We start from the raw sequence: 24236 nt of genomic DNA on the forward strand, positions 1-24236 counted from the left end.
GGGGAAAGGCGCCGCTCCAGCCCTCCCACTGCCCCAAGAACCACACACAGGGGCCACAGGCTCTCTTGTTTAATGGTGGCACAGCCTGCAATCTGGTTCCTACATCAGGGAAGCTGGGGACCCTGCCTGAGGCCAGGGGCAGGCCCTGGGTAGGGGCAGGGGCACAAGGCTGCAGCACGGCGGCTGTCACCCCTGCCCACCCTGGGAGAGAGGACACTCAGGCCCCTCTAGCCACAAGTCACCAGAAACTTTGGTTTTTGTTTGTTTTCAAGTTTCTGTCCCAAGGAAGCTGCCCAGGAGAAACAAGGGGGCTGTTTTCCGAGGGAGCAGTGGGGCTGGGGCTGGGAGGAGCGACGCCAACTGCTGGCAATGCCCAAATCTCGGGGGCAAAGACCCCACACGCTCCAGAGTGATAGGCAGGAATGACGCTGGAAGTAGGGACCAGAACAGGCCCCTCCTGCCCTACTGGGGGTCCCAGAACCTGATCCAGGACCCCTCCCAAGCCCTCAGGAGGGGGGCCGCATGAAGAAGGGGCCCCAGGGTAGAAGAGACAGAAACACAGAGAAAGAGAGGCAGAGGGAGGCGAGGGGTGGCGCTCACCCACGTAGCGGGCGAGAGAGTCAGTCCCGGGCCACCGGGATCCACGCCCCCCAGGAGATGGCCCAGAGACAGCGAACCTGGCAGGCCCAGGTCCCAGATCTGGGCACAGCGGGGCGGAGCCCACGGAGGGGCGGGAGGAGGTCAGGGCGCGGCCGGTGCGGGCGGCCCTGCGGGGTCGGCAGGGGCAGCAGAGCAGACGCAGCCTCAGTCCCACCAGACCTCAATGGGCAAGAACTTCCAGAGGTCGGGCTGGCCCATGTGCAGCAGTCCACTGAAGGGCGAGGCGCTCCACTGGAATGGGGGCACCTGGTCCCACGTGGGGCCACTGGCCGCCAGAAAGCGGAAGGCCTTGGCCAGCGCCATGCTGGTCACCTGGGGGCAGGGACAGAGCAGGCTGCTGAGCACCAGCCTGGGCTGGGCTCCGACCTGCCCCAACCCAGGGGCCCCTGGCCCAACCACAGCCCAACTGTGACCCTGACTGCTGCCCCGCCCTCTGCTTTGACCCCAGCCTTCACGCCCCAGCCCCCTCGCCTGGGCGGGTCAGCACCTTCACATCGATGCCCCCGTGGGAGCGCTGGCGCAGGGCCGGGAAGGGGTAGGAGCCGTTGGCCGGGTTGAGGTCGGAGCGGGCTGAGATGGCATTCTCTCCGTTGGGCTGGGGGCTGCACTCTTTGCACAGGGACAGGGGGTCGTGCAGGAAGTCATTGTACCTGATGGGGAAAGGGGGAAGGGAAGGAAGGTCAGCTGTGCTGGGAAGGGGAGGCCAAGGAAGGAGCCACACTGCCCACGGCCGCGGCCAACACAGCCCCGGCTCTCAAGGCGCCCGCTGCCTCCACCCCCTTCACCTGCTCACTCCACACACCCTCAGATCCCACTCAGGCAGCCCTGCCTGTGGGAACCCTCTGGGCTCCCATCCCAAGCCCACCTAGAGACCCCGTGTCGTCCGTTTATAGCATCTCTTGGGACTCAGACAGTCCTCGTTACACGTGCACATCAGCGTGAGCCCCTGATGGATCTCTGATCTCGCCCGAGGCAGGGTGCTCCCTGAGGACAGCGGGCACGTGCTCGGTGCCTGTTGCTCTGGCCCAAGCACCCTGCCCAGTGAAGGGTGGTCATTCAACAGTGGCTGGGCATCCTCCCCGTCACGTGAGGATGGCAACAGGACACGTGCCGAGTGCCCCGCGGTGGGCCCTGCAGCACCGGGTGCTGTGGACACGTCACCCCGGCCGAGCCCCAGCTTCTGGGAGGTTTACGTGAGCGCCACAAGCACAGAGAGCTCCCCGCACCTCATAAGCTGGATCATGGAGTCCAGGTCACGCACCAGCGACTGGTTCCGCCGGAATATCTGGGCCCGGGGGCTCCCGTCATAGGAGAACCAGTCCCCATACTGGGCCACCAGGGCCTGCAGCCCGCTGGTGTTGAACACAGTCTCAAAGGACCTGCGGGGACAAGGATGGCCACTCACAACCCCCAGTGACCTCAGCTGGCCACGGCCGTGCCAGGGAGGTGGAGGGGCTGCCATGCCAGAACACGATCACTAACAACCACGACCATCGGGACAGCAACAGCGGTGTCTTTTGTTTGGGCGGGGGGTGGCTTGGTAGGGTGACCACGCTTGGGCTTTGGGGTCCAAGAGAAGTGGCTTCAGATCCTGACTTCACCAGTGACCAGCTGTGGGACCTCGAGAAGGTCAGGTATTCTACTCTCTCGGAGCCTCAGTTTCCTCATCTGTGGAGTGGGAACAGAGCCGCCACCACCACCCACCATGATTGTAAGGATCGAGTGAGAACCCAGGAAAAGCACAGGGAGCGGCGAGAGGTGACGGCTATGCGGCCCCCTTAAGGCAGATCCAGCTGGGGAGCCATGGCCAAGTCGGCTCCTGAGCCTGGCCACCCTGTGCCCCGCTGTGGGTGCAGACCAGGAGGCCACACGGATGCTGACCTCAGCCCACAACTGCACCCCCAAATGGCCAGGGCTCTCCTGGCGAGGAAGGGAGTGGGTGGGTTTCTTTGCTCCATGGGTGTCAAGAGTCGCCTGGGGAAGGACCCCCGCCAGGAAGGAGAGCTGAGCGAGGGCCAGGGCAGAGACGGGGGACGTACGGTATGTTGTAGCTGGCCCAGTAGGTCTTCTGGTAGAGTTCCGAGGTCTTGTCGGCCACCACCACCATACCCCTGGGATGGAGAAGAGAGACGGGGCAGGAGTGGGGAGAAAAGGGACTCCCGTGGGCACCGCCCTGCTCAAGGACCCCGAAGTCCCCACCACCTGGGGGTGGATCACGTCCTGAATCTTTAGCCCAAGTTGGTGCTGCCTTCCCACCCGCCCTCGTTCAGCAGGCCTCCGACCGCTTGCTGAGGCAGCCCCCCGGCCGGCCGTGGCGCCCGTCCTCCTCCCCAGGGCACTCACGGGAGCTGCTCCAGGATGGTGAGCACCCTGCTCCCAGGGCTGGGCCCGCCGGGGACGAACGCCTTGTAGTCCACGATCATCCACTGGTTGTTGTAGCTGCCGGGCCAAGGACAGAGGACTGAACACACCCTGGGGCCACTGCCAGAGCCTCCCCTTGCCCCCAGGGCCCCGCAACAGCCAGGGATCATGGGGCAGGGGTGGCCTGGGGGCGACCAGACACCCCACTGTCATTCTGATACTGTGGCTTGACCAGGTGTCCTCGAACCCCGCTCCAGAGTCGTCTCTGGCTCCCTGGCGCTTACTGGAACCAACTCTGCCTGACGTTCCAAGACCCGCACTAGCCAGTTCCAGGGTCTCTGGTTCATGGCCCCATTCACCCATGTCCCACCTTACCAGAAGCCCTCCCCACCGTCCCCAGGGCTCTCAGCTTCCAAGGTCTCTTCCTGTCCCTCTGGAGACCTTTCCTGGGTGGAGGAGCCTGCAGGACAGAGGCAAGTCCTTTGCTTCCCTGAGCCTCAGTTTCCCCATGTATAGACAAGGGAGGGACTCTAGGATTCTTCCAGCTCCAATGAGAATCTGTGAGAGGGCTCTGCAGAGAGGTGGGGCGTGGGGCCCTGGCGCCATGTCAGGTCCCCTGGGGTCTCAGTATTAGTGGGGAGACTGGCCCACCTCTTGGATGGGGAGGCCACAGTGTGAGGAGCCCACTCACGTGCCACTGTTGAACCTCTTGAAGGTATCTGCCCAGGAATCCCCATCCACAGCCAGGCGGTTGGCCACAATATTGCGCACCCACTCCAGCACGCAGTGCTTGGGCTGCACGTACTTCCACAGGGCCGGGTTCCTGTTGCCGATGGTGGTCTCCAGGGTCACCTGTGGGAGAGCCGCAGAGGCAGTGCACTGAAGGGCCACCTGCCTTACAACCAGGGCACGCTGCCACCAAGTGGCAGTGCTGCATCAGTCAGGGTTCATGTTGACTGACTTACAGTCGCTTAAAACATCAGGTCCTGGTTTCACTGTTCCTCACTGCTTCCTTAGATGAGCACTGAGGGGGATTCATGATCATGCATCCAGCTTTGCCCCGGGGAGCAGCCCTGAGAGCCCCCAGTGCTGCTCCTATGGACCCAGTCCCCCTACCTAGCGGGCCAGCTCTTTCCCTGAGAAACAGCATCCCATTTCTTCCTCTTTCCTGCAGGTTCACAGGGGAAGGTGGGCGGCTGGAGGCCATCAGCCCAGCAGACTACCACACTCTCAATGAACTCACAGCCACCCTGGGAAAACGCAGCCCAGCTATTAACACCCCTTCTTACTGAAGGTAAACTGAGGCCTGGAGACGCTTGCCAAAGGGCACGGCTGGCAAGTGGACGGGCCAGGATTTGATCCCCAAACTTGCAACTCTTAAACCAGTGCTCGTTCCCCTATGGCAGGATGTGAGTGTGCTTCTGCCTTTTTTCTACAAAACTGGAAAACAGCTCAAAGACGGCAGTAGTCATAAATGTGATGTTTAAAAGAGGACTCCACAAAGCGAGTCCCTCACTGGCAACGCCCAGGTAGAGACGGCGTCCTACACTCCCTCCGCTCTGTTCCCTCCTTGTCCCTCCGCCAGTGGCTCTTAGCATCAACAGCGCCAGGACTCAGGCGAGAGGCCTCAAAGCCCTGGAGGGCAGCTTCCTCTCTCTCTGGGCCGGCACTCAGGGAGTCTGCAGACTCAGAGGGGAAGCACAGCATCTTCATTTTCCTGACGACAAACTGAAATTCAGCATCTCCTTCCACTGCTAACAGGTGACACAGCACAGTGGTATCGGTGGTACCCGAGACTGCCACCAACAGAAACCACAGATGTTTTCCCACCATGTGACAGGGTTGCACATATCTCAAAATATCACTTATGCTCCTCGTTACTTCTGAATTATGGCAGGTGGCACACCCACTACCAAATCTTATTTAACGTGCTAATAAAGCACGACGTATATTATATTTAAAGTTTACCTATATAATATTTCGATAAGCGCATTTCAGTATAATTGGTTTCCTTTATGAGCCCATATATTTTGGTTTATGCATCTGCAAACATTATTCTGGGAAGGGCTCCACAGCTCCCCAGACTGCCAAAGGGGTCGTGGCACAAAGACAGTTAAGGACGCAGATGGAAGGAAAATTTCCCGCCCTGTCACTTTCCAGGCACCTGTATTAAAGCCATCTCAATCGTCCCTGCCTGGCTTCACTCTCCCGACCCCAGGCTGCAGCAAGGGGTCCCCCACCCACGGCCTGGCCCTCTCAGGCCTCTTTCCACATGGGGGGGCACTAAATCCCACACTGCTCTCAAAAACCAACAGAAAAGGAGTGCCCCCACCGGCCCCGGGGATGGGCGGCCCCCGCGTCCAGGCCTTTGGTGAAGCCAGGGCTCGGCTCCTCTGCAGCGTTGCCCCAGCGACCGCGGGGCCCGCCGCCTCGGCCTGGGCGCCAGGAACAGACTTCTAAACGGGTCTGGACCCCAGCCAGGAGAGCCGATCAAAACAACGCATTGTGAACAACCTTTATTCAGAAAACCGGGCCAGGTTAGAGGGGGTCGTGGACAACGAGAGGGAAGGCAGTGTGAGAAAGAGCAAGGTCGTGCGGGGAGAGGAACGGCTTAGCCTAAATACATAAAGACAAAACGAGGCCACTGAGGTCAGGGATGTTTCAAAAGGCCCAAACCAGCGATTTCTGAGGAGCTGGGTTACAATGCAGAGTCCCAGGCCGGCTGCAGGTTTGGGAGGCCCTGGCGGGGCCTGGGAATCCACGTTTAACAAGCCCCCAGTGGTCCAAGTACCACGACAGGAGAACAGCCTGAGCCCTGGGTGGGGTGGGGGCTGCGTCCACCTCATTGTCACTGTGCCCCGGCTCCTATGGTCACCAGAACACCCAGTCCCCGCCGGCCGACCAGATGCATCCTGCTGGTCCAGGGCTGCAGGGGAGAAGCAGCCCGGGGAGAGAGGGGCAGGAGAGCGACACTCACCAGCCCGCTGGCGAGGATGTAGAAGTCGTCACAGGAGAAGATGGTGCCCGGGTAGGACGAGAAGACCAGCCTGTTGCCAGGAGCCGGCGGGGCGTCCTCTGTGCGGGGAGAGCGAGGCGGAGTGCTGGTCAGACAGGCCACGCGGGGACCCCGCACTCCCAATGGGGCGTGGGAGTGTCCGGGGGGGAGGCAGGCCTCAGAGGAAGCCCCCACTCACCCCGACTCCATCCTTTCTGAGATTCAGCAAACCAGGCATTTGACATATATGAGTGTGTGTGCGCACATGCGTGTGTGTGTAAGAAGGAAAGCTAGGAGCAAAAAAATTAAAATAAAAAAATGTATATACATGTTTTTATATATTTATATATATTTAGTTTACTAGTACCTTTTTTGGCTTTCTTTTTTTGTTTTAATTGCAAAGACATTGTAAAAAAGACAGGTTTTGTTTTGGGGTTTTTTTTTTCCAGCTTTATTGAGGTATAACTGACAAATAAAAATGGTCTGTATTTAAGGTGTACATGTGATTTGATATACACACACATTGTGAAATGACCACAATCAAGCTAATTAACTCATCCATCACCTCACACGGTACCATTTTTGTGTGTGGTGACAACACTTAAGATCCATTCTCCTAGCAAATTTCAAGTATACAAGACACTGTTATTAACTGGGACGCCGTGCATCAGATCCCCAGAACTTACTCATCTTATAAGGGAAACTCCGTGCCCTTTGGCCACGTCCCCCCGTGGCCCCTCCCTGCGGCCCCGTAAGCACCGTTCTACTCTCTGCTTCCATGAGTTCGACTCTCTCAGATCCCACACCTGAGAAGGGACCGTGCAGTATTTCTCTTTCTCTGTCTGGCTTATCTCACTTAGTATAACACCCTCTGGGTTCGTCCATGTTGTCGAAAATGGCAAGATTTCCTTCCTTTTTAAAGCTGAATAATATTCCACTGTACACGTGTCCCACTTTCTTCATCCCTTCGTCCGTCGATGGACACTCGGGTTGCTTCTGTACCTGGCTATCGTGAATGATGCTGCAATGAACGTGAGCATGCAGACACCTCTCTGAAATCCTGTTTTCACCTCCTTTGGACAAATACCTGGAAGTGGCATTGCTGGAGATGCGAGCACCGACTCTGGAGGGAGGACACCTGGGGAGAAGCCCAGCTCAGCCCCTAGGAACTGTTTGGTCTATGGAAGCCACTTCGTCTTTCTGAGCCTCAGTTTCCTTATCTGCCAAGTGGGACTAACCATCCCTCCCCTACACAGGGCAGGGGTAAGGATTTGGTTTACAGGGTCACAGTGGTGAAGAGCTCCTAGCACAAGAGTGGGTGCTCAAGGGTTAGCACCACCTAACAGACCAGCCTTGTCCAGACGGGCTTCAGGTACAGGGCGTTCTGGGGTAGCAGCCAGGGCCCCTGCGGGGATGGACCGAAGGAGCCGTTTCTGTATAACTCACGTATAAATAAAAATAAAAAGGGCGAAGTCATGAGCAAACAGCTAAAACTGCAAGGGAAAACCACCAACATTATCGGTGCTCCCCGGGGACGGGGCAGGGGGCTTACAGGTGACTTTTATTCCTTCTTTGTGCTCTTCAATATTCCCACAGTGGACATATATTACTTAAGGAATTTGTCTTAACTAGTAAAAATTAGTGTGGGAGTCAAAAGGTGGAAACAGCCCAAACATCCACCAATAGATGAGTGGAGACAGGAATTGGAGCCTAGCCATCCCACGGAATATTATTCAGCCATAAAAAGGAAGGAAATCCTGACACCTGCTACAACACGGGTGAGCCTTGAAAGCCTGATGCTCAGGGAAAGAAGGCAGTCACAGAAAACCAGGACTGTACGATTCCATTTATGTGAAGTGCCCAGAACAGGCAAATGTGCAGAGACAGACAGCAGACTGCTGGGGCCCAGGGCTGGAGGGCGTGGGACGGAGAAGGGTTACTTTACAGTTACAGGTTCCTCTCGGGGTGATGAAAATGTTTTGGAACTAGACAGAAGCGGTAAATACACAACACTGCGAATGCAGTAAAGGCCACTGAACTGTCCACTTTAAAATGGTTAGTTTTATGTCACGTGAATTTCACCTCAATAAAATAAATAAAACTACAACCAGAAAATTTTAAAAAATTAGTGCAGGTTTTTATGAAGTTCTAGAACAGGCAAAACTAATCCAATGGGAAAGACATCAGAAGGGTGGCTGCCTGGGGAGGGGGTGGGCGCAGGGGGCTTGCTGGGGTGATTGAAATGTTCTCTGTCATCATTGAATGGCAGTTACATGACTGCATATGTTTCTCCAAACCCATCAAATTATACACGCTATGTAATTAAGCTACCCATCAACAAAGTTAATACCCCAAAAAGCCCCAAACTTCGTCTGGGAGGTCATTTATCACCCATCAGAATGGCAAAAATTGAAATGAACCATAATACTCAGTGCTGGCAAAGTTGAGGGGAAAGTCAATGGGCCCATACTGCTGGTGGAAGTGTAAACTGGCCCAACCATTTCTGGAGCCCACTTGGCTGTATCCATGTAGAGACTGACATTTTAATCACGCCCCTCTTTCGACCTAGCGTTTCCACTAGGAAACACCTCTGGGGTTCCCATTTACTTGCCACAGCACTGTCCAACACGGCACAGAGCTGGAAATGGCCCAAATCCTCAGCTGGGGACTACTGAAGGTTTAACAGCCAGCTGTTAAAAGGTGGCCCGATCATGGCAATATCGAAAATTCTCCAAGGCTGGCTGTCGAACAAAAGGAGCAAGCTGCCCATGATCCGTAGGCTATGGGCTCATTCATGTTTAAAAGAACAGAAAGCAAACTTTCTAGGGCAGTGAAACCATTCTGCATCATGCTGTCATGGTGGATTCGTGTCGTTGTGCATCTGTCAAAACCCATAAAACCAGCCTAGACTCAGAGTGACCTCGCATGGAAACGAGGGACTGCAGCTGATAATAAGGGATCAGTGTTGGCTCATCGGCTGGAACAGAGGTACAATACTAATGCAACACGTTACTACTGGGGGCAAGTGGGGATGCTATACTATCGACCCAATTTACCTGTAAACCTAAAACTTCTCTAAAAATAAAGTCTATTAGGTAAAATAAAGGTCCATATAAACACATACAAATGCATGCAAATCAAAATGGCAACAGCGGTTTCCTCTTGGGAGGGGTCTGGAGTTTGCGGGGAGTGCATCAAGAAGGAGAGGGCCTGGACAGGGGCAGGAGAGAAGCTTCTGGGGGCTGGGAAGATTCTGTTTCTCGAGCCGGGCGCTACACACAGGTGTGTCAGTGTGCAAAAGTTCCAGCTTACACTTACACTTACGATGTACACGCTTTTCTGTAAAAAGGTCAACTTCGAAGTTTACTTAAGTTTAAATGAACGGGCGTTTGGTTGTCTCCAAACTGTGACCGCAAGTGACATCCTCGCACTCCGGCTCCAGGCGGAAGTGGAATGTTCCCCTAGGGCCAGATCTGAGCCGAGAACGGCAGGACGGCGGGAGTGACAGATTTGGAAATTTATTAGCCGCCGGCTGGGCGCCTCTTCCAAGTGGCCGAGCCAACCCCCACTCTCCTCAGCGGACGGGAGGTACGCAGCCCCCAGGCTCCTGCCACCTCCTAGCAACGCTAAGTTTTTAAGTTTGGTAAGAAGGAGGCACTCAAACACTGGGCAGCGGCCACCTCTGGGGTGGACACTGGGGCCAGGGCTTGGGGGGAGGGGGCCCTTGGGGTAGCGGGGCCTGAGCTGCAGTTTCCACATTCGACAGGAAGAAGGTGTTCATGCATTCCTCGCGTAGCTGATCATTTGCAAAGATGGCTGCAATTCTTCCCAAGCAGCTACGCCATCTGTGACGTGACCCTGGTGTTCCTTCCATCAAAAGGTGGGGCCTGCTCCCCACCTCTCAAATCTGAGCTGGTCACCTGACTTGCTCGGAGCAACAGAATGCTGTGCCCGTCCCAACCAGCTCTCAAGAGGCTCCCACGCTCCCTGTCCAGGCATCCCATGAACAAGCCTGAGCCAGGCTGTGGGAGGATGACAGACCAGCTGCCCTATCACCCAGCAGGCAGCCACCCCCAGACACATGAATGAGGCCACTCTGGGTCAGCCAGGTGGCCTCAGCTGACGGCAGGAGCACCCGTGAGCCCAGCCAACATCAGCCAGACCTGGTCTGGGCTCCCAAAACAACCAGCTGACGCACAGACATGTGAGCAGAAATAAACTGTTGTGTTCTAAGCTTTTGTTGTTTTAAATTTGGGGGTGATTTGTTATGCAGCAATAGCTAACTGATATACCTTATGAAGTAAACACTAAAAGGAAATAAACATGATAAAAATAAGATGAGCTCTTAGAATGGCCCAACAGCGCCCCCCGTGTGTACGGGGCCAAGGCCCCCAGCTCCCAGGACCACCCCGCCCCGTGCACCCACAGACGTGCTCACACCCTCATCTACCCACCTTGGGGGCCTTCGTGGAACTGGAACCAGTACTTCTTGATGATGCGCAGCATGCTCTGGTAGGAGTTCCAGGTGTTGTGGGCAACAAGGAGGTCCCTGTGGCCGGGCAGCAGCTTGACGAGGGCGGAGCAGGCGCCCGCGCCCAGAGTGCGCCTGGCCTCGGTCTTGTTCAGGGCCGGCTCCAAGTCTCCCAGGTCCCCGGAGATCTGCAGCAGGCTGAGCGGAGCCGGGGGCCAGGGGTCACCGGGCCGGCCGCGGCTGCCAGCACGTGCCCAGTCCACAGGGGAGGAAGCCGAGGCTCTAGGGGGTCAGGCGACGGGTCTGAGACCCCAGAGGCAAGATGTGGCAGAGGCGGCGTTGGAAGCCAGGTCCGACTGGCCCTTCCCCCCGCCCTGCCCACTCTGGGGGCGGCACTTACAGGAACCCCAAGGGTTTGATGGTGAACCTCCCAGTGGGAAAGGCCACACTGCCTTCATAGCTGTCCTCTAGGCCTTTCAGCTGCAGGAGGGTCAGCCGCACCTGGTGGGGGCGGGGGGGCAAGGGGCAGGGAGAGGTGAGGCCTCTCCCCCAGGCTCACATCTCCTTCTGTAGGGGGAAGTGCTGCGGCCTGGGGACCCACACAGATCAGGAGAGGCCCAGGTGCACCCTCCAGGCTCCAACCAGCCCTGACGCCCCCTTAACCACCACCCACCCCTCCATGCCAAGCACCCTCCTGCCTTCAATTAATTAACTGTACGTCCCCGCTCTGTGCCAACCCCAAATCACCCCACTCAAGAGCCCAGCTCAACGCCACCGCCTCCAGGAAGCCTCCCAGCCTGCCCTGGTCCACTGTCCACAGCTCCCTGTTGTGAGTTTAGCTACAGTTTAGCTGAGCTGCTGCCTCAGGCACCAGTCTCAGGAGGCTGACTTCTCCCCGTTGTCATTGCCATTGTTCTGCAACCATGGAGTCTCATCACCATGGAATGCAGCCCACAGGGCCCTGGCCAGTGCTAGGCACACACCAGGACTCAGTAAGCGTCTGCAAGATGGAGGCACAGACAGGCAGGACTGAGAAATGGATGTGTGTGGGGGGGGGGGGGTGGGGGGGTGGTGAATGAACGGGAGGCAGGAAAGGCTTTTCTCGTAAGGGCGTGAGTAGGAGGGGGAGGGTAGTGAGCAATTCTACTGAGGCACAGGGTGCAGACGTGGCCCAGGCTGGAGGTGCTGAGACGCTGACCGCCGTCTCCCAGAGACTGCCCGTGGCGCATGCTCACAGTGAGCCTCCCGAGGTGACTCGGGATCCACAAACAGGCAGCTGCCCTGGAGCCCTGGCAGCGGTGCAGCGGAAGGACACCTGCCCGTCTCTGTCAGCTGCCGGCGGGTCAGCAGCTCCCCCAGGAAAGGAAAGCAAACTCACTGTGCCCAGACTCGCCGGGCTTTTTCGCTCTCCTCGGGCCCTCTTTCTCTTCTGTAAACATTTTGCACCTGCACCTGATGAACCACCCAACCAGCCCCTCCCCGTACCAACGAGACGGCATGCAGACAGTCAGCTGCACGTCTCCAGCCACCCTTCGACACTAGGGGGGCGGAATGGGCTGCGTGATAGACAGGCTGGGGCGGATGGCTGGGGTTCCACCAAGGGGAAGGATGGAAGGACGGACAGCTGGGGACCAGACAGATGGAGGAACGGCAGGTCGGCCGGGAGGGATGGAGATGATGACGGGCATAAGGGTGGCTGGGCAGCTGGACACACCAAAAGGCTGGCCGAGAGGGGCAGGAGACAGGCGGGTCGGCCATCTGGAAGGGCAGCAGCCGCCACAGTGGCAGGTCCCCAAAGCCGCCCCATCCCACTGCGTGTGGCGGCCGCGCCCACCTGGTGCCAGTAGGCAGAGTCCTTGTTGGACTCCATCTCCTCCTGCATCCACTCCAGGTTGGTGTCCAGGAAGCTCTTGAGCCTCTCGCAGTAGCCGACTTCATACTCGAAGGGGCCGCAGTAGTTCACCACCGTGTTCATCCAGTGCATGTAGATGAGCTGCGGGAGCAGGGGGCAGCCGGGCTGCTGTCTTCCCTGCGGACCCCCGGGCTCAGAGTCCTCACCCCCACCAGGTCTCTGAAGAGCCAGGCTCCCTGGGGAGGCCACCTCTGCTCGCGCTGGCTCCTGTCGCCAAAGGCCCTCCTTGCCGACCCAGCTCGTACCGCCGTCAGGGCCCAACGCCTCTGGACATGTCCCTCTGAAAGCCTTTAGCATTCAGTCTGTCCCAGATTACACCTCCTCTATTACTGGGGGCCCTGATCAGTACACGCATCCAGTCAGTCAGTCAACTACCATTTTTCTGAGCATCTACTATGTCCTGCCGCAGGCAGTGAGGACACGCAGGGAAGGCACTGCCGACTCAATTGGTCAAGAGGAGGCTGTGCCGGTTTCAGCCAGGCTCAGGAGGACTTCCGCGCCGCCCCACCCCATGTCACGTGAGCCAGCCTGGGCGAGCCCGCTTAGGGTGAAAGAGCACGGGAGCCCACTCGTCCCCATCAGTCTCTGTCACCCCAGCTGACGGAAAGCCGACCCCAGACACGGGACTGAGGCCATCCTGGGCCAGCGGCCCACCCAGCAGACCTGGCAGCTCACGGCAGAAGCACCGAGAGCCCAGCCAAGATGAGCCAGGCCTGGCCAGGAGCACAACCCGCCAGCCGGCGTCCCGGCGGAGGAGGAACGCCTGCCGACCCCGGCGCGCCCCAGAGAAGGGTCGGATGCCCACGGCTAACGCTAAGGTCACTCCACATGAAACCCCAGGACAACCCTGTCGGGGAACTGCCATTATCCCCACTTCACAGCAGAGGAAACTGAGGCACAGGCAGGTGAGTAACTCACCCAAGGTCGCCCAGGTAGTGAGCCAAAGAGCCAAGATTTGAACCCATGGAAAGATGGGGACTTGTAATTTCCCAAAGCACAGACCTCACTGGGCAGGGGCTCAGGGGAAACGTGCGGCCATCCCCGCCACACTGGACATATTCCTAGCAGCACCCAGTGCCCCGAGATTGACGGCTTAGGGACCCCCGCTCCATCGCCATCTCCCTGAAGCACATCCAAATTCCACTCGTCGCTCGAGACCCCAGTAAGACGCCACCTCCTCCATGCAGCCTTCCTCTCCCCCCAGAAGCATTTCCCATGTGCCTGTCCTACTCCAGGCGCTGGGCCAGGTACAGGGGACACAGCTGGGACAGAACTCAGTTACTGTCCACAAGAAGCCCCAGGGCCAGTGCGGGAGGCTGCAAGGCACACTGGTTAGAAGCAGAGACTCTGGTCAGACAGAGCTGAGTTTGAATGCCAATTGGCTGTGTGACCTTGGGTAAGTAACTTCACCTCTCTGAGCTTTAGCATCATGCGTTCAGTGGGGGGTGGTCATGCGTCCCTCAAAGGGCTGGTGTGTGGCTTATGAGACAACGTGGGCAAGGCGCCGGGTATGTGTGTGGGGGATTCCTCACATGAGAGCCACTTCTGGCCTTGCCTCAGTGTCCCTGGCAGGCTATGTGTCCCTGGAGTGAATCACGTCTCACTCACCAACAAGCATCCAAAACAGTAGTGGCCCGGACCAGCGTCCGACCACCTCCCCCGTCGTCCAGGTCCCAGGAGGGCATCCAAAATTGCAACTGGGTGTCCGAACAAGGAGTGTGACTTTCATCAAAGCTGCCACGCTGTGTGCTGTCGTCTGTCACGTGCTCTCTCCCCCCCAGCGTCAGGCATCTCAGACTCATCCATGCAGCTCATCCCTCCCCACACTCTGTCTGATGGCATCGTGTGATGGTACCCGATGGGGTCACCCTGCACCACTGGGGGCAGCTCGGGGCTCCCGCCTTTGGGCTGTCGGGGTCACCTAATGCCTGTCCCTGGGTCACCTCCAGGTGCACGCCTAGGGAGCGGGCCGCTGGGTCCCAGGGCTTGGATGTGGTCAACTCTACAAACTACTGTTCAAAGCGGGCGTCATGTCTCCACCCACGGCTGAGAGAGCGGCCGTCACAGCGCGGCCGCACCCACTTCTGACACTGTCTGACTTCTGAGAGTTAGGATGGTGCCTGTTATGAAGCCCAAATCACGTAAAGCAAAACAACACATAGTGTGTTGTTTAAAGATGCATCACGTGTGGTAAAGCTAGTTTAACAAAAGTGAGAGGGTGGAGACAACTCCAGGTCCACCCATGGACGATGGATAAATAAAACGGCCCGTCCGTCCAAAGCAACATCATCCAGCCATAAACAGGAACGTGGCCCTGACCCCATCAGCACATGGATGAATCCTGAAAACATGACGCTAAGCAAAGGAAGCCAGTCCCTAAAGGCCAGAGTGTGCGATTCCACATACACAAAACGTCCAGAATAAGCAAATCCACAGAGACAGGAAGGACATGAATGGTTCCCGGGGCTGAGGGGAGGCGCAGAAAGAGACGGGGCTGCTAACAGGCAGGGGTCTTCTTTCTGACGTAGTGAGAATGTTCTGGAATTGGATAGTGGTGATGGTTGCACAACCTTATGAATATATGACAAAAATCACTGAATTGTACATTTTAAAATGGAGAATTTCATGGCATGTGAATTACATCTCAATATAAAGGAAGGAAGGAATGAATGAAAGTAAGGGAATGATAGCCACCACATTCAGGGTGGTGGGTGCCTCCGGGGGTCGGGGAGGCAGGGGGCTTCAGTGTTATCAGTAGGATTCTAGTTTTAGTGCAGGCATTCATTTTAGCATGAAGCTTCGGAACATGGAACATGTCACGTACCTTTTCTATGCATCAAGCGGTTCCCAGTGGTACCCAGTGGTTAGAAGTAAACTTCTAAGGAATGCATGTGAGCCTTTTCTCCCAAACTAGATGGGGGGCCAGGGGCCGGGGGCACCCACTGTGCACCTACCTCCGAACCCTCCAGCTCCCTGGGGAACACATTCCGGGGGTGGGGGAGGTGGGAGCCCAGGTCCCCCATCGGGCCCTTACCTGCTCGGACACGGCGGCCTCCACCACGCCCGCCGCGTAGGCCTGCAGGCTGTCATTGTAGTTGCCGGAGGTGCGCAGCTCCAGGAAGGCCCACCTGGATTGGGGACAGGGTACCCAGGGTCAGCACAGGGCGGGGGCAGAGCTGGCCTCAGCTCGCACACAGCGGGCTCCCGTGTTAAATCATAAAAAACGACACAGAGATGAATTGCCATTCACGCAAACGTCTGCCTGTCTGTCTGCCTGCGCGCACTTGTCAGAATAAATCCCCAAAAGAGGACCGGCTGGGACAGAGGGCACGTGTATTTTTAATTTGAATAGATATAGACAAACGGCCTCCCCAGAAAGTTGCAGTAACCTTCATTCCCACCTCCCACAATAATACCACATCTACTGAACGGTTCCTCTGGGCCAGGCACTGTTCTGGTCACTTCCATCGCTATGAGCTCACTTAGTCCTCGTGATGAGCCCATGGTCCTACTGAGAGGCACCGTGATGGTCTCCACCGTCCAGAAGAGGAGGAAATGAAAGCACAGAGTGACGTAACTGCTGTGGCCAATGGGTGCGGCCCCTCCTCCACATCTGCGTCCTGTGTTGTGCGTGTCTCTGCAGTCCCTTCCACCACTGGCCAAGTGTGCTTCCCCACCCCTTGGTTTGGGCTCGGACATACCACGTGACTTGCTCTGGCCAATGGGCCGTGGGTAGCTGTGGGCGGTTATAAGATCAGCCTCCAGAGGCCTCCCATGCTGGCCCTCGCCCACTCGCGCCTCTGCCATCACCTGAGAGAACACGCCCCAGCCAGCCAGGGCCAGGAGGACAAGAGACACAGAGCAGACCAGGTCTGCAGACCCACAGCATGGAGTAGAGCTGCCCTGGCTGCCCACGGATCTGAGGACAAGGGTTGTTGCTTTAAGCCATGGGCCTGGGGGCAGTTTGTCACACAGCACTGGTGCCTGACACTAGCTGATGCACTTGCCAAAGGTCACAGAGCCGGCAAAGGGCAGAGCCAGGATTCCATTCCAGATGGGCCAGCTCCCACCCCGCCTGTCAATCAGCTCTTCTCAAACTCTGATGTGCATCCAGGCCACAGGCCCTGTGGGGACCCAGATTCCCATCAGGGGGTCTGGGGTTGGCCCAAGACCCTGTGTCTCTAACCAGCCCCGGGTGACGTCCACGCTGCCAGTCCCGGAACCACGCTAGGTATACACTGCCTTTCTCCAACGCACAGACTCCTCCCTGCCCACTCCCTTCTTCAAATGATTCCCTTCAACCACTCACATCTTTGCGCAGGTGACACTTGAGGAATTCCATCACATGGTTTGAATCAGAATCCTTTAATTCGTTAAGTTACATATATTTTCTTACTTTTTTTGCTTGTTTATAGTTCCTTGGCTCATAGCCTTTACCCTTTTTTCTGTATTGTGTTTCTGTTCATCTTTCCTTATTGATTGGTGAAATTCTCTATACACACATTAGCCCTTGGCTTGTCACTAATATTGAAAATATGTTTGTACTTTAATTGATTTTTGCTTTTGTTTTTGTCAAACTGAGGTTTTCATTTCCGTGCAGCCAAATCTATCCATCTTTTGCTTTATGGTTCTGGATTTCATCCTTGCTCCAAGGACACAAAGATATCTACCCTGGTGACTTCCAGAACGAGGAGGAAAACATTTGTTACGGCAATTTCTATTAAGAAAATAAGGGCAACAGGGAAACATTAAAGAGACCTTGAGGAGGCTACAGACGAGGGGGGCGGCTCAGCCAGGACTGTCTCGTGGGAAGTTGGCTAAAAAGCCACGGAAGAACTTGAGAACAGCAATAGCTCTGCCCTAGAGAAGGCTCTGGAGGGGACGACTGCCAGAACACCCACACCCGACACTCTCGGTGAGCAAGGCTCCTTGCGCGCCGACTGGCCAGCCACTGAAGGTGTGCAAGGATGAAGGACATCCAGTCCTGGCCTTCGGAAAGCTAATGGCGGACGGGGGCTGACATGTAACAGATAATGAGTAACAGGGCAGCTGCTGTGATGAGAAAGGAATGAAGTGCCAAGAGGGTGCCAGAGGAGGAATGCTCATGCTGCTACGGAGTAAAACCTAGGAAGGCTTCACAGAAGAGGTGCAGCAGCTTAGGGTTTTGAAGTTTAAGTAGGAGCTTATCTGGGAGAGAGAAGAAGTCAAAGAAGAAAGCCTGAGCTCTGAACATTCCAAAGCAAAGAAGGCTGAACCGACAAGAGCGCGGGGACTGGTATTGAGGCCTGCCACAGCAGATAACAACAGCCCCCAGGCACTGTGTGAAACATATCACATGTCTACCTCTCTCTCTAAATTCTCTCAAAGACCCTAAGACACGAGGTTTATTCTCCTGACTTTACAGATGTGGAAACCCAGGCTCAGAGAGGTGAAGCCACTTGCCCAAGGTCACAGAGCAAGTAAGTGGCAGAGCTGAGACCGAGACTCCAGAGCATGTGCTCTGAACTTAACTGGGTTTTGTGGAGGGTCTTTTTTGGTGGCAGAGGGGTTCTTATCAAAGGAAGATGAGAGCCATGAGCTTTGGGCTAATGACTCACATATAATCACAGACAAGGACAGAAAACCCAAGAGATTGGAATGAAGATTTTAAATTTCAAGGAGAGTGGAGGACAAAGAGAGTCTGGGCTTGTGGGGCCCCCAGATTTCATTTGAATCCCCAGGTCTCTTACATGCTGTGTACCTTTGGGCAAACTGCTTCACCTCTCTGGGCCTCAGTTTCCTCATCTATAAAATGGGCACAGGGACTCCCACTTCACTGGGTTGGGCCAGGAGGTGACACACGTTTTACACTCACTGAATATTTGTCTCATTGCAAACGGAGAGGGGAGTTTGGGGAGACCCAGTGGGTTTGGCGATGGGAGGAAGATTATAACAGATCCCCTGTTGTAACACATACATAACGTATCCTAGAATACAGATAATATGCAGATCCCCTCACGATAGGACTGCAGGGGCTCGAGGCAGGCTGTACACAAACTAAAACAACAAAAGCTGTTCAGACATGAGGCCCGGTTACAACCGGAGGCCAGCAGCCTTCCTGCAGGGGGCTCCTGGTACCAAGCTGCCCCTCCGGGAGGCAGTGGGCTTGGTCAAGGCCACGGCGCTGAGGCCCTGGAGACAGGCGGCGGTCGGAGCTCAACCTGCGACCAGGTGCTCCCTGTGCCCCAAGAGACGGCTATGAGGGTCCTCGCGCACAGCAGCATTTTCCACCAGAGCCCAGGAAAACTGGAACCTCCTAAGCCGTCCGCCACCGGTGGCCTGATACCACAGTCTAGCCACCTGCGCAGTGGGTTCTGGAACCACGCGGCCGGATGCCACGTGCTGGCAAGATGTCAGGGACAAGGTTTAAAAGCAAAAGATTAGAGGAGGACAAATGGTAGACACAGAATAACCGCATGGATAAGCATTAATTACACACACACACATAGCTATACACGTACATATGTATGTATGTATGTATGTATGTATGTTTAGGACTGTGTATGCATAGAAAATCCTGGAAGAAAGAGCTACCGGTGGTCATATATGGAAAGAGAATGGGGGGTTACCTCCCACATCCCATCTCACCTTTGTCAACTGCCAGAATTTTTACCATGAAAAGTCAATTACCTTTATAATACAGAAACTTCAAAGAGAAGTCAGTGTGGCTTCTTTCAAGCTGGGCAGAAAGGAGAAGACTGGAAGGTGACAGTGCCACCGCCAGCCCCGCCAGGCCGCAGTCCACAAACATGGAGCTAGCCACTGCCCTTGCTCAGAAGGACGCCTCCGCATCCTTCCTGTGCCTCCTGAGTCCCAAGGGCACCGGGCCAACTCATTTGGATGGGTTTGACTTGGAAAAGCCAGAGAGGTGCTGTCCACCTGTCTTTCCAGAACACCTGGGGTGGGGGACATTCCCACTCAGGAGGTTTGAGCCCTGTGTTGCCTCAGGCCTGAAGCCCTAATCAAATGACAATGACATTTCCCATGACCCTGCAAGGTTGTCACCATCCTCAGAGGGAGATAAGGCAGCCGCCCAGGGCCACCTGTAATAAGTGTCTGAGCTGAGATCTGAGAGGAAACCGGAAACTCTGCTTCCTACCTCCCTTCCTCGCCCTCCCAGCCTCGGCCTCCCCACCTATAAAATGGGGAGGCTTCGACCTCAGCAACCGGCCCCTAGGAGCCCAGGCCACTGTGCTGCCTGACAGCTTTGAGAAATTCTACCCCAGTCCCCAACCAAAGGAACGCCGCTGGCCGCTGACGAGGGAGCATTTCTAAAGCGCCATGTGGCCGTGAGTCTGCTCTGTATTCAGAGATGTCCTTTCAGCTTGTCTGGTAGCTGATCTTTTCTGAGACAAAATGGACAGAGGTCAATAAATATTGTTCTGCTTTGTTTTTAATGCACTTGCTAGACAAAAATAAAAAGTTGGCAGCACTGGATCTGTTTCCCCAATCTTTTTTGTTGTTTGTTTTCTGGAAAAGTCTATGGGTCACGCTGTGATTTTATGTCACAGGCGGCTAATGCCCCTGATCCAGCCCCCTCCAGGGTCTATGAAGAGGCCACATTTGGGGAAAGCCAGACCGTTGATGAGCTGGGCAGGGGTCACACACACACCCCCACCCCACGTCCCCCACCCCCATCAGTGCACAGAGGGCCCTGGATGCCCTCCACTGTGAGGGATGTCCCAACCTTATCTGTGGCTGTCACTCTTTCTCATTTTTGAAGGTGTATGTTTCTCTTTTGTGACTTTTCAAAGAAACAGCTGGGTCATATTTACCCGTTTCACTGGGCTGGGTTTCTGCTTGTGGGCTGGTGGATTGGGGTGGTTTCCCGGCTTCCTCATAGGTTAATTCCCTCTTAATGGTATTCACTTCCTCTCCCAACTCCAGGGGGATGTAGGGCAAACAGCTGCCTCGGGGGATCAGCTCAGGCAAGGAGCAAAAGGTAAGGCAGGAGGGCCGGGCTTCCTCAGGACCAAGGCCAGAGCCGGGGCTGGCACGGCGGCCTCAGAGTATCTCTGATCCCCAAGTGCCGAATCCTAAATGTTTCAGGCAACGTGGGGAGTGTCGGTGCAAAGTCAGACACAGCACAACTGAAAGAGGAGGGATTATGGGGGAAGGGATGTGGACTTGACCCTGACAATCCCAGGATGCCCAGCGGTGAAATCTGAGGGACAGAAATGAGGAGAGATCCCAAGTTTATGTGAGCAGAAGAGTCGCATCCCCACCTCCGGCCTTCAATGAAGGAGACAGTCACCCCGAGCTCAGAGCTTCTGCTGGTCGGGGGTCGGGACACCCCAGATGTCTTTCTTTCATCTTACTGGTTCCCCTACATCCTGGCCCCAAGTGCTGTCAAACTCAGAGGGAAAGGCACATGTGAGTACAAGGGGAATGAGAGACTGGACAGAACAGATGCCAGAGGATGAGGTGAGAGTGAGAAGTGTGGAGGGGACCTGGACTCACTTCTCGGGCCTCAGTTTCCCCAACTGTAAAATGGGGGCAGAGGACACCTGCTCCTTTCTCTCACTCATTCCTTTCTTCAGTAAATAAACAGAGACAGGTGCTTTCTGCCATCCCACTGAATTTCCCTTCGAGCCCCACCTTCAGGTGAAAAACAGGCTCAGAGAGGTGAAGCGAGTTGCCCAATGTCACCCAGCAGTGGAGCTGGACCTGGAAGAACTTTCCATCCGGCACAATCAAGGAAGCCCTCTCTCCACTTCTCTGTTTTCCATAATGGAATTGAGAGCAATGAAGCCCAGTGGAGGCCTCCTGGGGCCAAAGCCCCTCCCCCATGCTGGGCCTCCCCTCTGTGCCTCCTCCCCTAGCTGGCACCCAGGCAGGGATTTGCCATGGCCTCTTAGCTCCGATAAGCAGGGCCCAAATCATGTGAGTCAGCAGAGGATGGGTTACCAGATTTCAGAGTCATGTTGCCACAGAGCTCTGGTTCCCTATAGACACCAGGCCACCTTGTGGCCTCCTCTCCCCAGGAGCCGTCCCAGATTAGCCCCTCCCAGCTCCTGTGTCTGCAGCAAATCCTCTCTCCACAGTCTCCCACCTCTCACACCCTCCCAAGCGCCACAAAGCACCAGAATGGAGGTGTCCTCAGTGTCCTGTGTCTCCCCAACACCATCGAGAACGAATGCATGCCAGGAAATTGGATGGGGGCAACAGTGGGAGACCATACCTGCTGGAGGGGCAGCACAGTCCAAGCCCTGGGATGAGCCCGGCATGGGACGTGGGACGGGGAAACTTGGGGTCCCCTAAGATCCCCGCACAGCCCGGATGCGGGGCCTGGGCCCTGCTGACAAGGCTCGAAGCAGACTGTCCCCACGCCCACTCATGCATGTTTCCCATCAGGCATTGAACACAGACCCCGACCTTGCTCAGCTCTGCGTCCCAGTGTCAAGTGCACCCGGTGAGTGAAGGAAGGAAGGAAGGAACGGGCACAGGCCCCATTACAAGGCCTGAGAGGGGCACCAGCCACCCTCCCAGCCAGAGCACGTCCTCAAGATCCGAGTCACAGACAGGGAAGCGGGAGCCCAGATGGCAGCGGAGTCAGACGAGAGTCACACACCAGAGCGACAGTCTGGGTCCCAGCAATAAGGACGGAGTGCTTGGCTCCTTACTAAGCATGTGGCCAAGCGACGTTACCCTAGACCAGGAGAGAAGCAGGCAGGAGCAGAGCCCAGGGATACTACCCGGATCTTCGTGAATTCAGGGACCCTGTTTTCGGACTGACCAGGAATCCAGACTCAGTCCTGCCGCCCTGGTTCTCGAACAGACAGGCAGGGGGCTGGCACCCATGGGGTGAGCTACAAATAAGGAAACGAGAACTGGTCTCCTGGAGACCTACCAGCACCTCCCTGGTCCCTGCCGGGACTGGCCTCCGCGGGGATAGGAGTTACTGTACCAGCCACCAGCCATGGACCTGATCTAGATGGAGGCACTGTGCCCTGGGTGGCGGTCTCTAGGGGAACAGAGGTACTGTCACCCCTCGCTGAAGGCAAGGGACTTGTCCCCATTTGCTGAGGGATGCTACATTAGCCTCTACCCAAGGGGCACCTGGTCCAGACGGTGGTGCCGCAGCCTCAGAGGCGGGAAACTGACCCCCCGGGAAACACGGTGCTGTCACCCGCAAGAGAGTGGTCCCAGGGGCAGACGCGGCCCGGGCCCACGCAAGCCCTCCCGCGGCTGGCCCCGCGCGGGGTCGGGCCAACCCTTACCCGGTCTCGTGGATGGCGTTGGTGAGGTTGGCCCAGGCCACGGCGTCGGGGTGGCGGCCCTCCACCAGGCGGAGCTGGCCCGTCTTGGCGTCCAGGAGCACCGAGCGGCTGCGGGAGGCGGGCGGCACGGGCTCGTAGTGGACCCCGCGGCCCCCTGGGGCCGGGAGCGCGCCCGTGAGGCCGCTCAGGAACAGCCCGACCAGCAGGGCCAGCACCAGGGCCAGCGCCAGCGCCCGCGTCAGCGCCCGGGCCAGGCGGCCGCCGGGGGAGCCGTACATCGGGGCCACCATGACGGCGCGGAGCTGGCGCCGCAGCCCGCTCACGTGACCGCGCTCCGCCGCGGGGCGGGGCCGGGGCCGGGGCGGGGCCTGGGTGCGTGGGCGGGGCTTGAGTTTAACCCTTCCGGGGTGGGCGGGGCCGGGCGCGGGTCAGGGGCGGGGTCCACCTTAAAGGGCCCGGGCGCCCCGCCCGCCTACGCAAAACCGACTAGATACTCTCTACTCTCAGCTTTTTGTTTTTCAAGTTTTCCAAACTCGAGAAAAGTTGCAACAATAATAGAGTAAATACCCATATGCCTGCCGTGAATTGCTAATATTTTGTCATATTTAATTAATCTCTCTATCTATAAAAAATTTTGCTCAACCGTTTTAGTTGATTGAAGTCATCGTGACGTGTCAGCTCTGAATACTGCAGATGTATCTTAAAAGACATTATCTTGCATAACCACAATACCATTATAACACTCGGGAAATTTACCGTCTGTTTAATACTGTTATCTAATACGAGGTCCTTATTCAAATTTCTCCTGATCTCCCAAAAATGTCTCCTCTGTTTTTCTTTTCTTTCGATCCAGGATCCACTCCTCACACCACACACAGGAATAAACTCCTAAATGATGAGGATCTAAATGTGAAAAATGAAACTGCAAGTGTTAGAAGAAAGTACGGGTGAATTCCTCTGTAACTGCTGGGTGGAAAGAAGGCCTTCCAACCGTGCCTCAAAATCCAGGCGCAAGAAAAGATGAATACATTCGACGACATAAAATTTTCTTTAACTTTTGTGTGTTGAAAATGCCGTAAGCAAAGTCAAAAGACAGCTGGGCAAACTGGGAGACAATATTTACAATATATTTTGTAGTTAAAGGGCTAATATCGCTAATATATGAATAACTTTAAATTTGAGAGGAAAGTGTGAAAATCAGATAGAAAATGGGCAAAAAATGTGGACAGTTTACGAAAAAATATGTAAAAAATGATCCTTAAACTTATGGAAAATACTCACTTTATTCACCATAAGAGAAAGGCAAATTATTGCTACATTGAGGATAAAATTTCACAGAAATATACACTGAAAACAAGTGCATGTAAAAACTGATGAGATCTGAATAAAGTCTGAAATTTAGTTAAAAGCATTGTTCTAATGCCAACTTCCCAATTTGAATCATTGTCCTCTGGTTATGTAGTGTGTTATCCTTGGGAGAAGCTGAGTAGAGACTGCACAGAAACCCTACTACTTTAAAAAAAAAAAATACTTCTCACCTATAAGGTTAGAAAAAATTGGAGGGGCTGGCCCAGTGGC

At 55.9% G+C, this 24236-nt stretch overlaps 1 protein-coding gene across 2 annotated transcripts; it reads right to left on the minus strand.

Annotated features, from left to right (window-relative positions):
- Positions 1-54: 54 nt before the first annotated feature.
- Positions 55-23075, minus strand: PLBD2 (phospholipase B domain containing 2). Of its 2 annotated transcripts, XM_023647111.2 has the most exons (12): positions 22659-23075; positions 15434-15527; positions 12322-12480; positions 10888-10988; positions 10471-10685; positions 5999-6096; positions 3713-3873; positions 3004-3099; positions 2700-2771; positions 1887-2039; positions 1148-1310; positions 55-972 (listed from the first exon to the last, which is right to left on the minus strand). In XM_023647111.2, exons 1-12 carry the CDS (start codon positions 22946-22948, stop codon positions 805-807), a joined length of 1770 nt encoding a protein of 589 aa, XP_023502879.1. In that variant the 5' UTR covers positions 22949-23075; the 3' UTR covers positions 55-804. The 2 variants fall into 2 exon arrangements, with proteins under 2 accessions (XP_023502879.1, XP_023502880.1); XM_023647112.2 differs by lacking the exon at positions 1887-2039 and having other exon boundaries at positions 22659-23056.
- Between the last annotated feature and the right edge of the window lie 1161 nt (positions 23076-24236).

Source organism: Equus caballus, chromosome 8 (genome assembly GCF_041296265.1).
Source record: "Equus caballus isolate H_3958 breed thoroughbred chromosome 8, TB-T2T, whole genome shotgun sequence".
Lineage (NCBI taxonomy): Eukaryota > Metazoa > Chordata > Mammalia > Perissodactyla > Equidae > Equus > Equus caballus.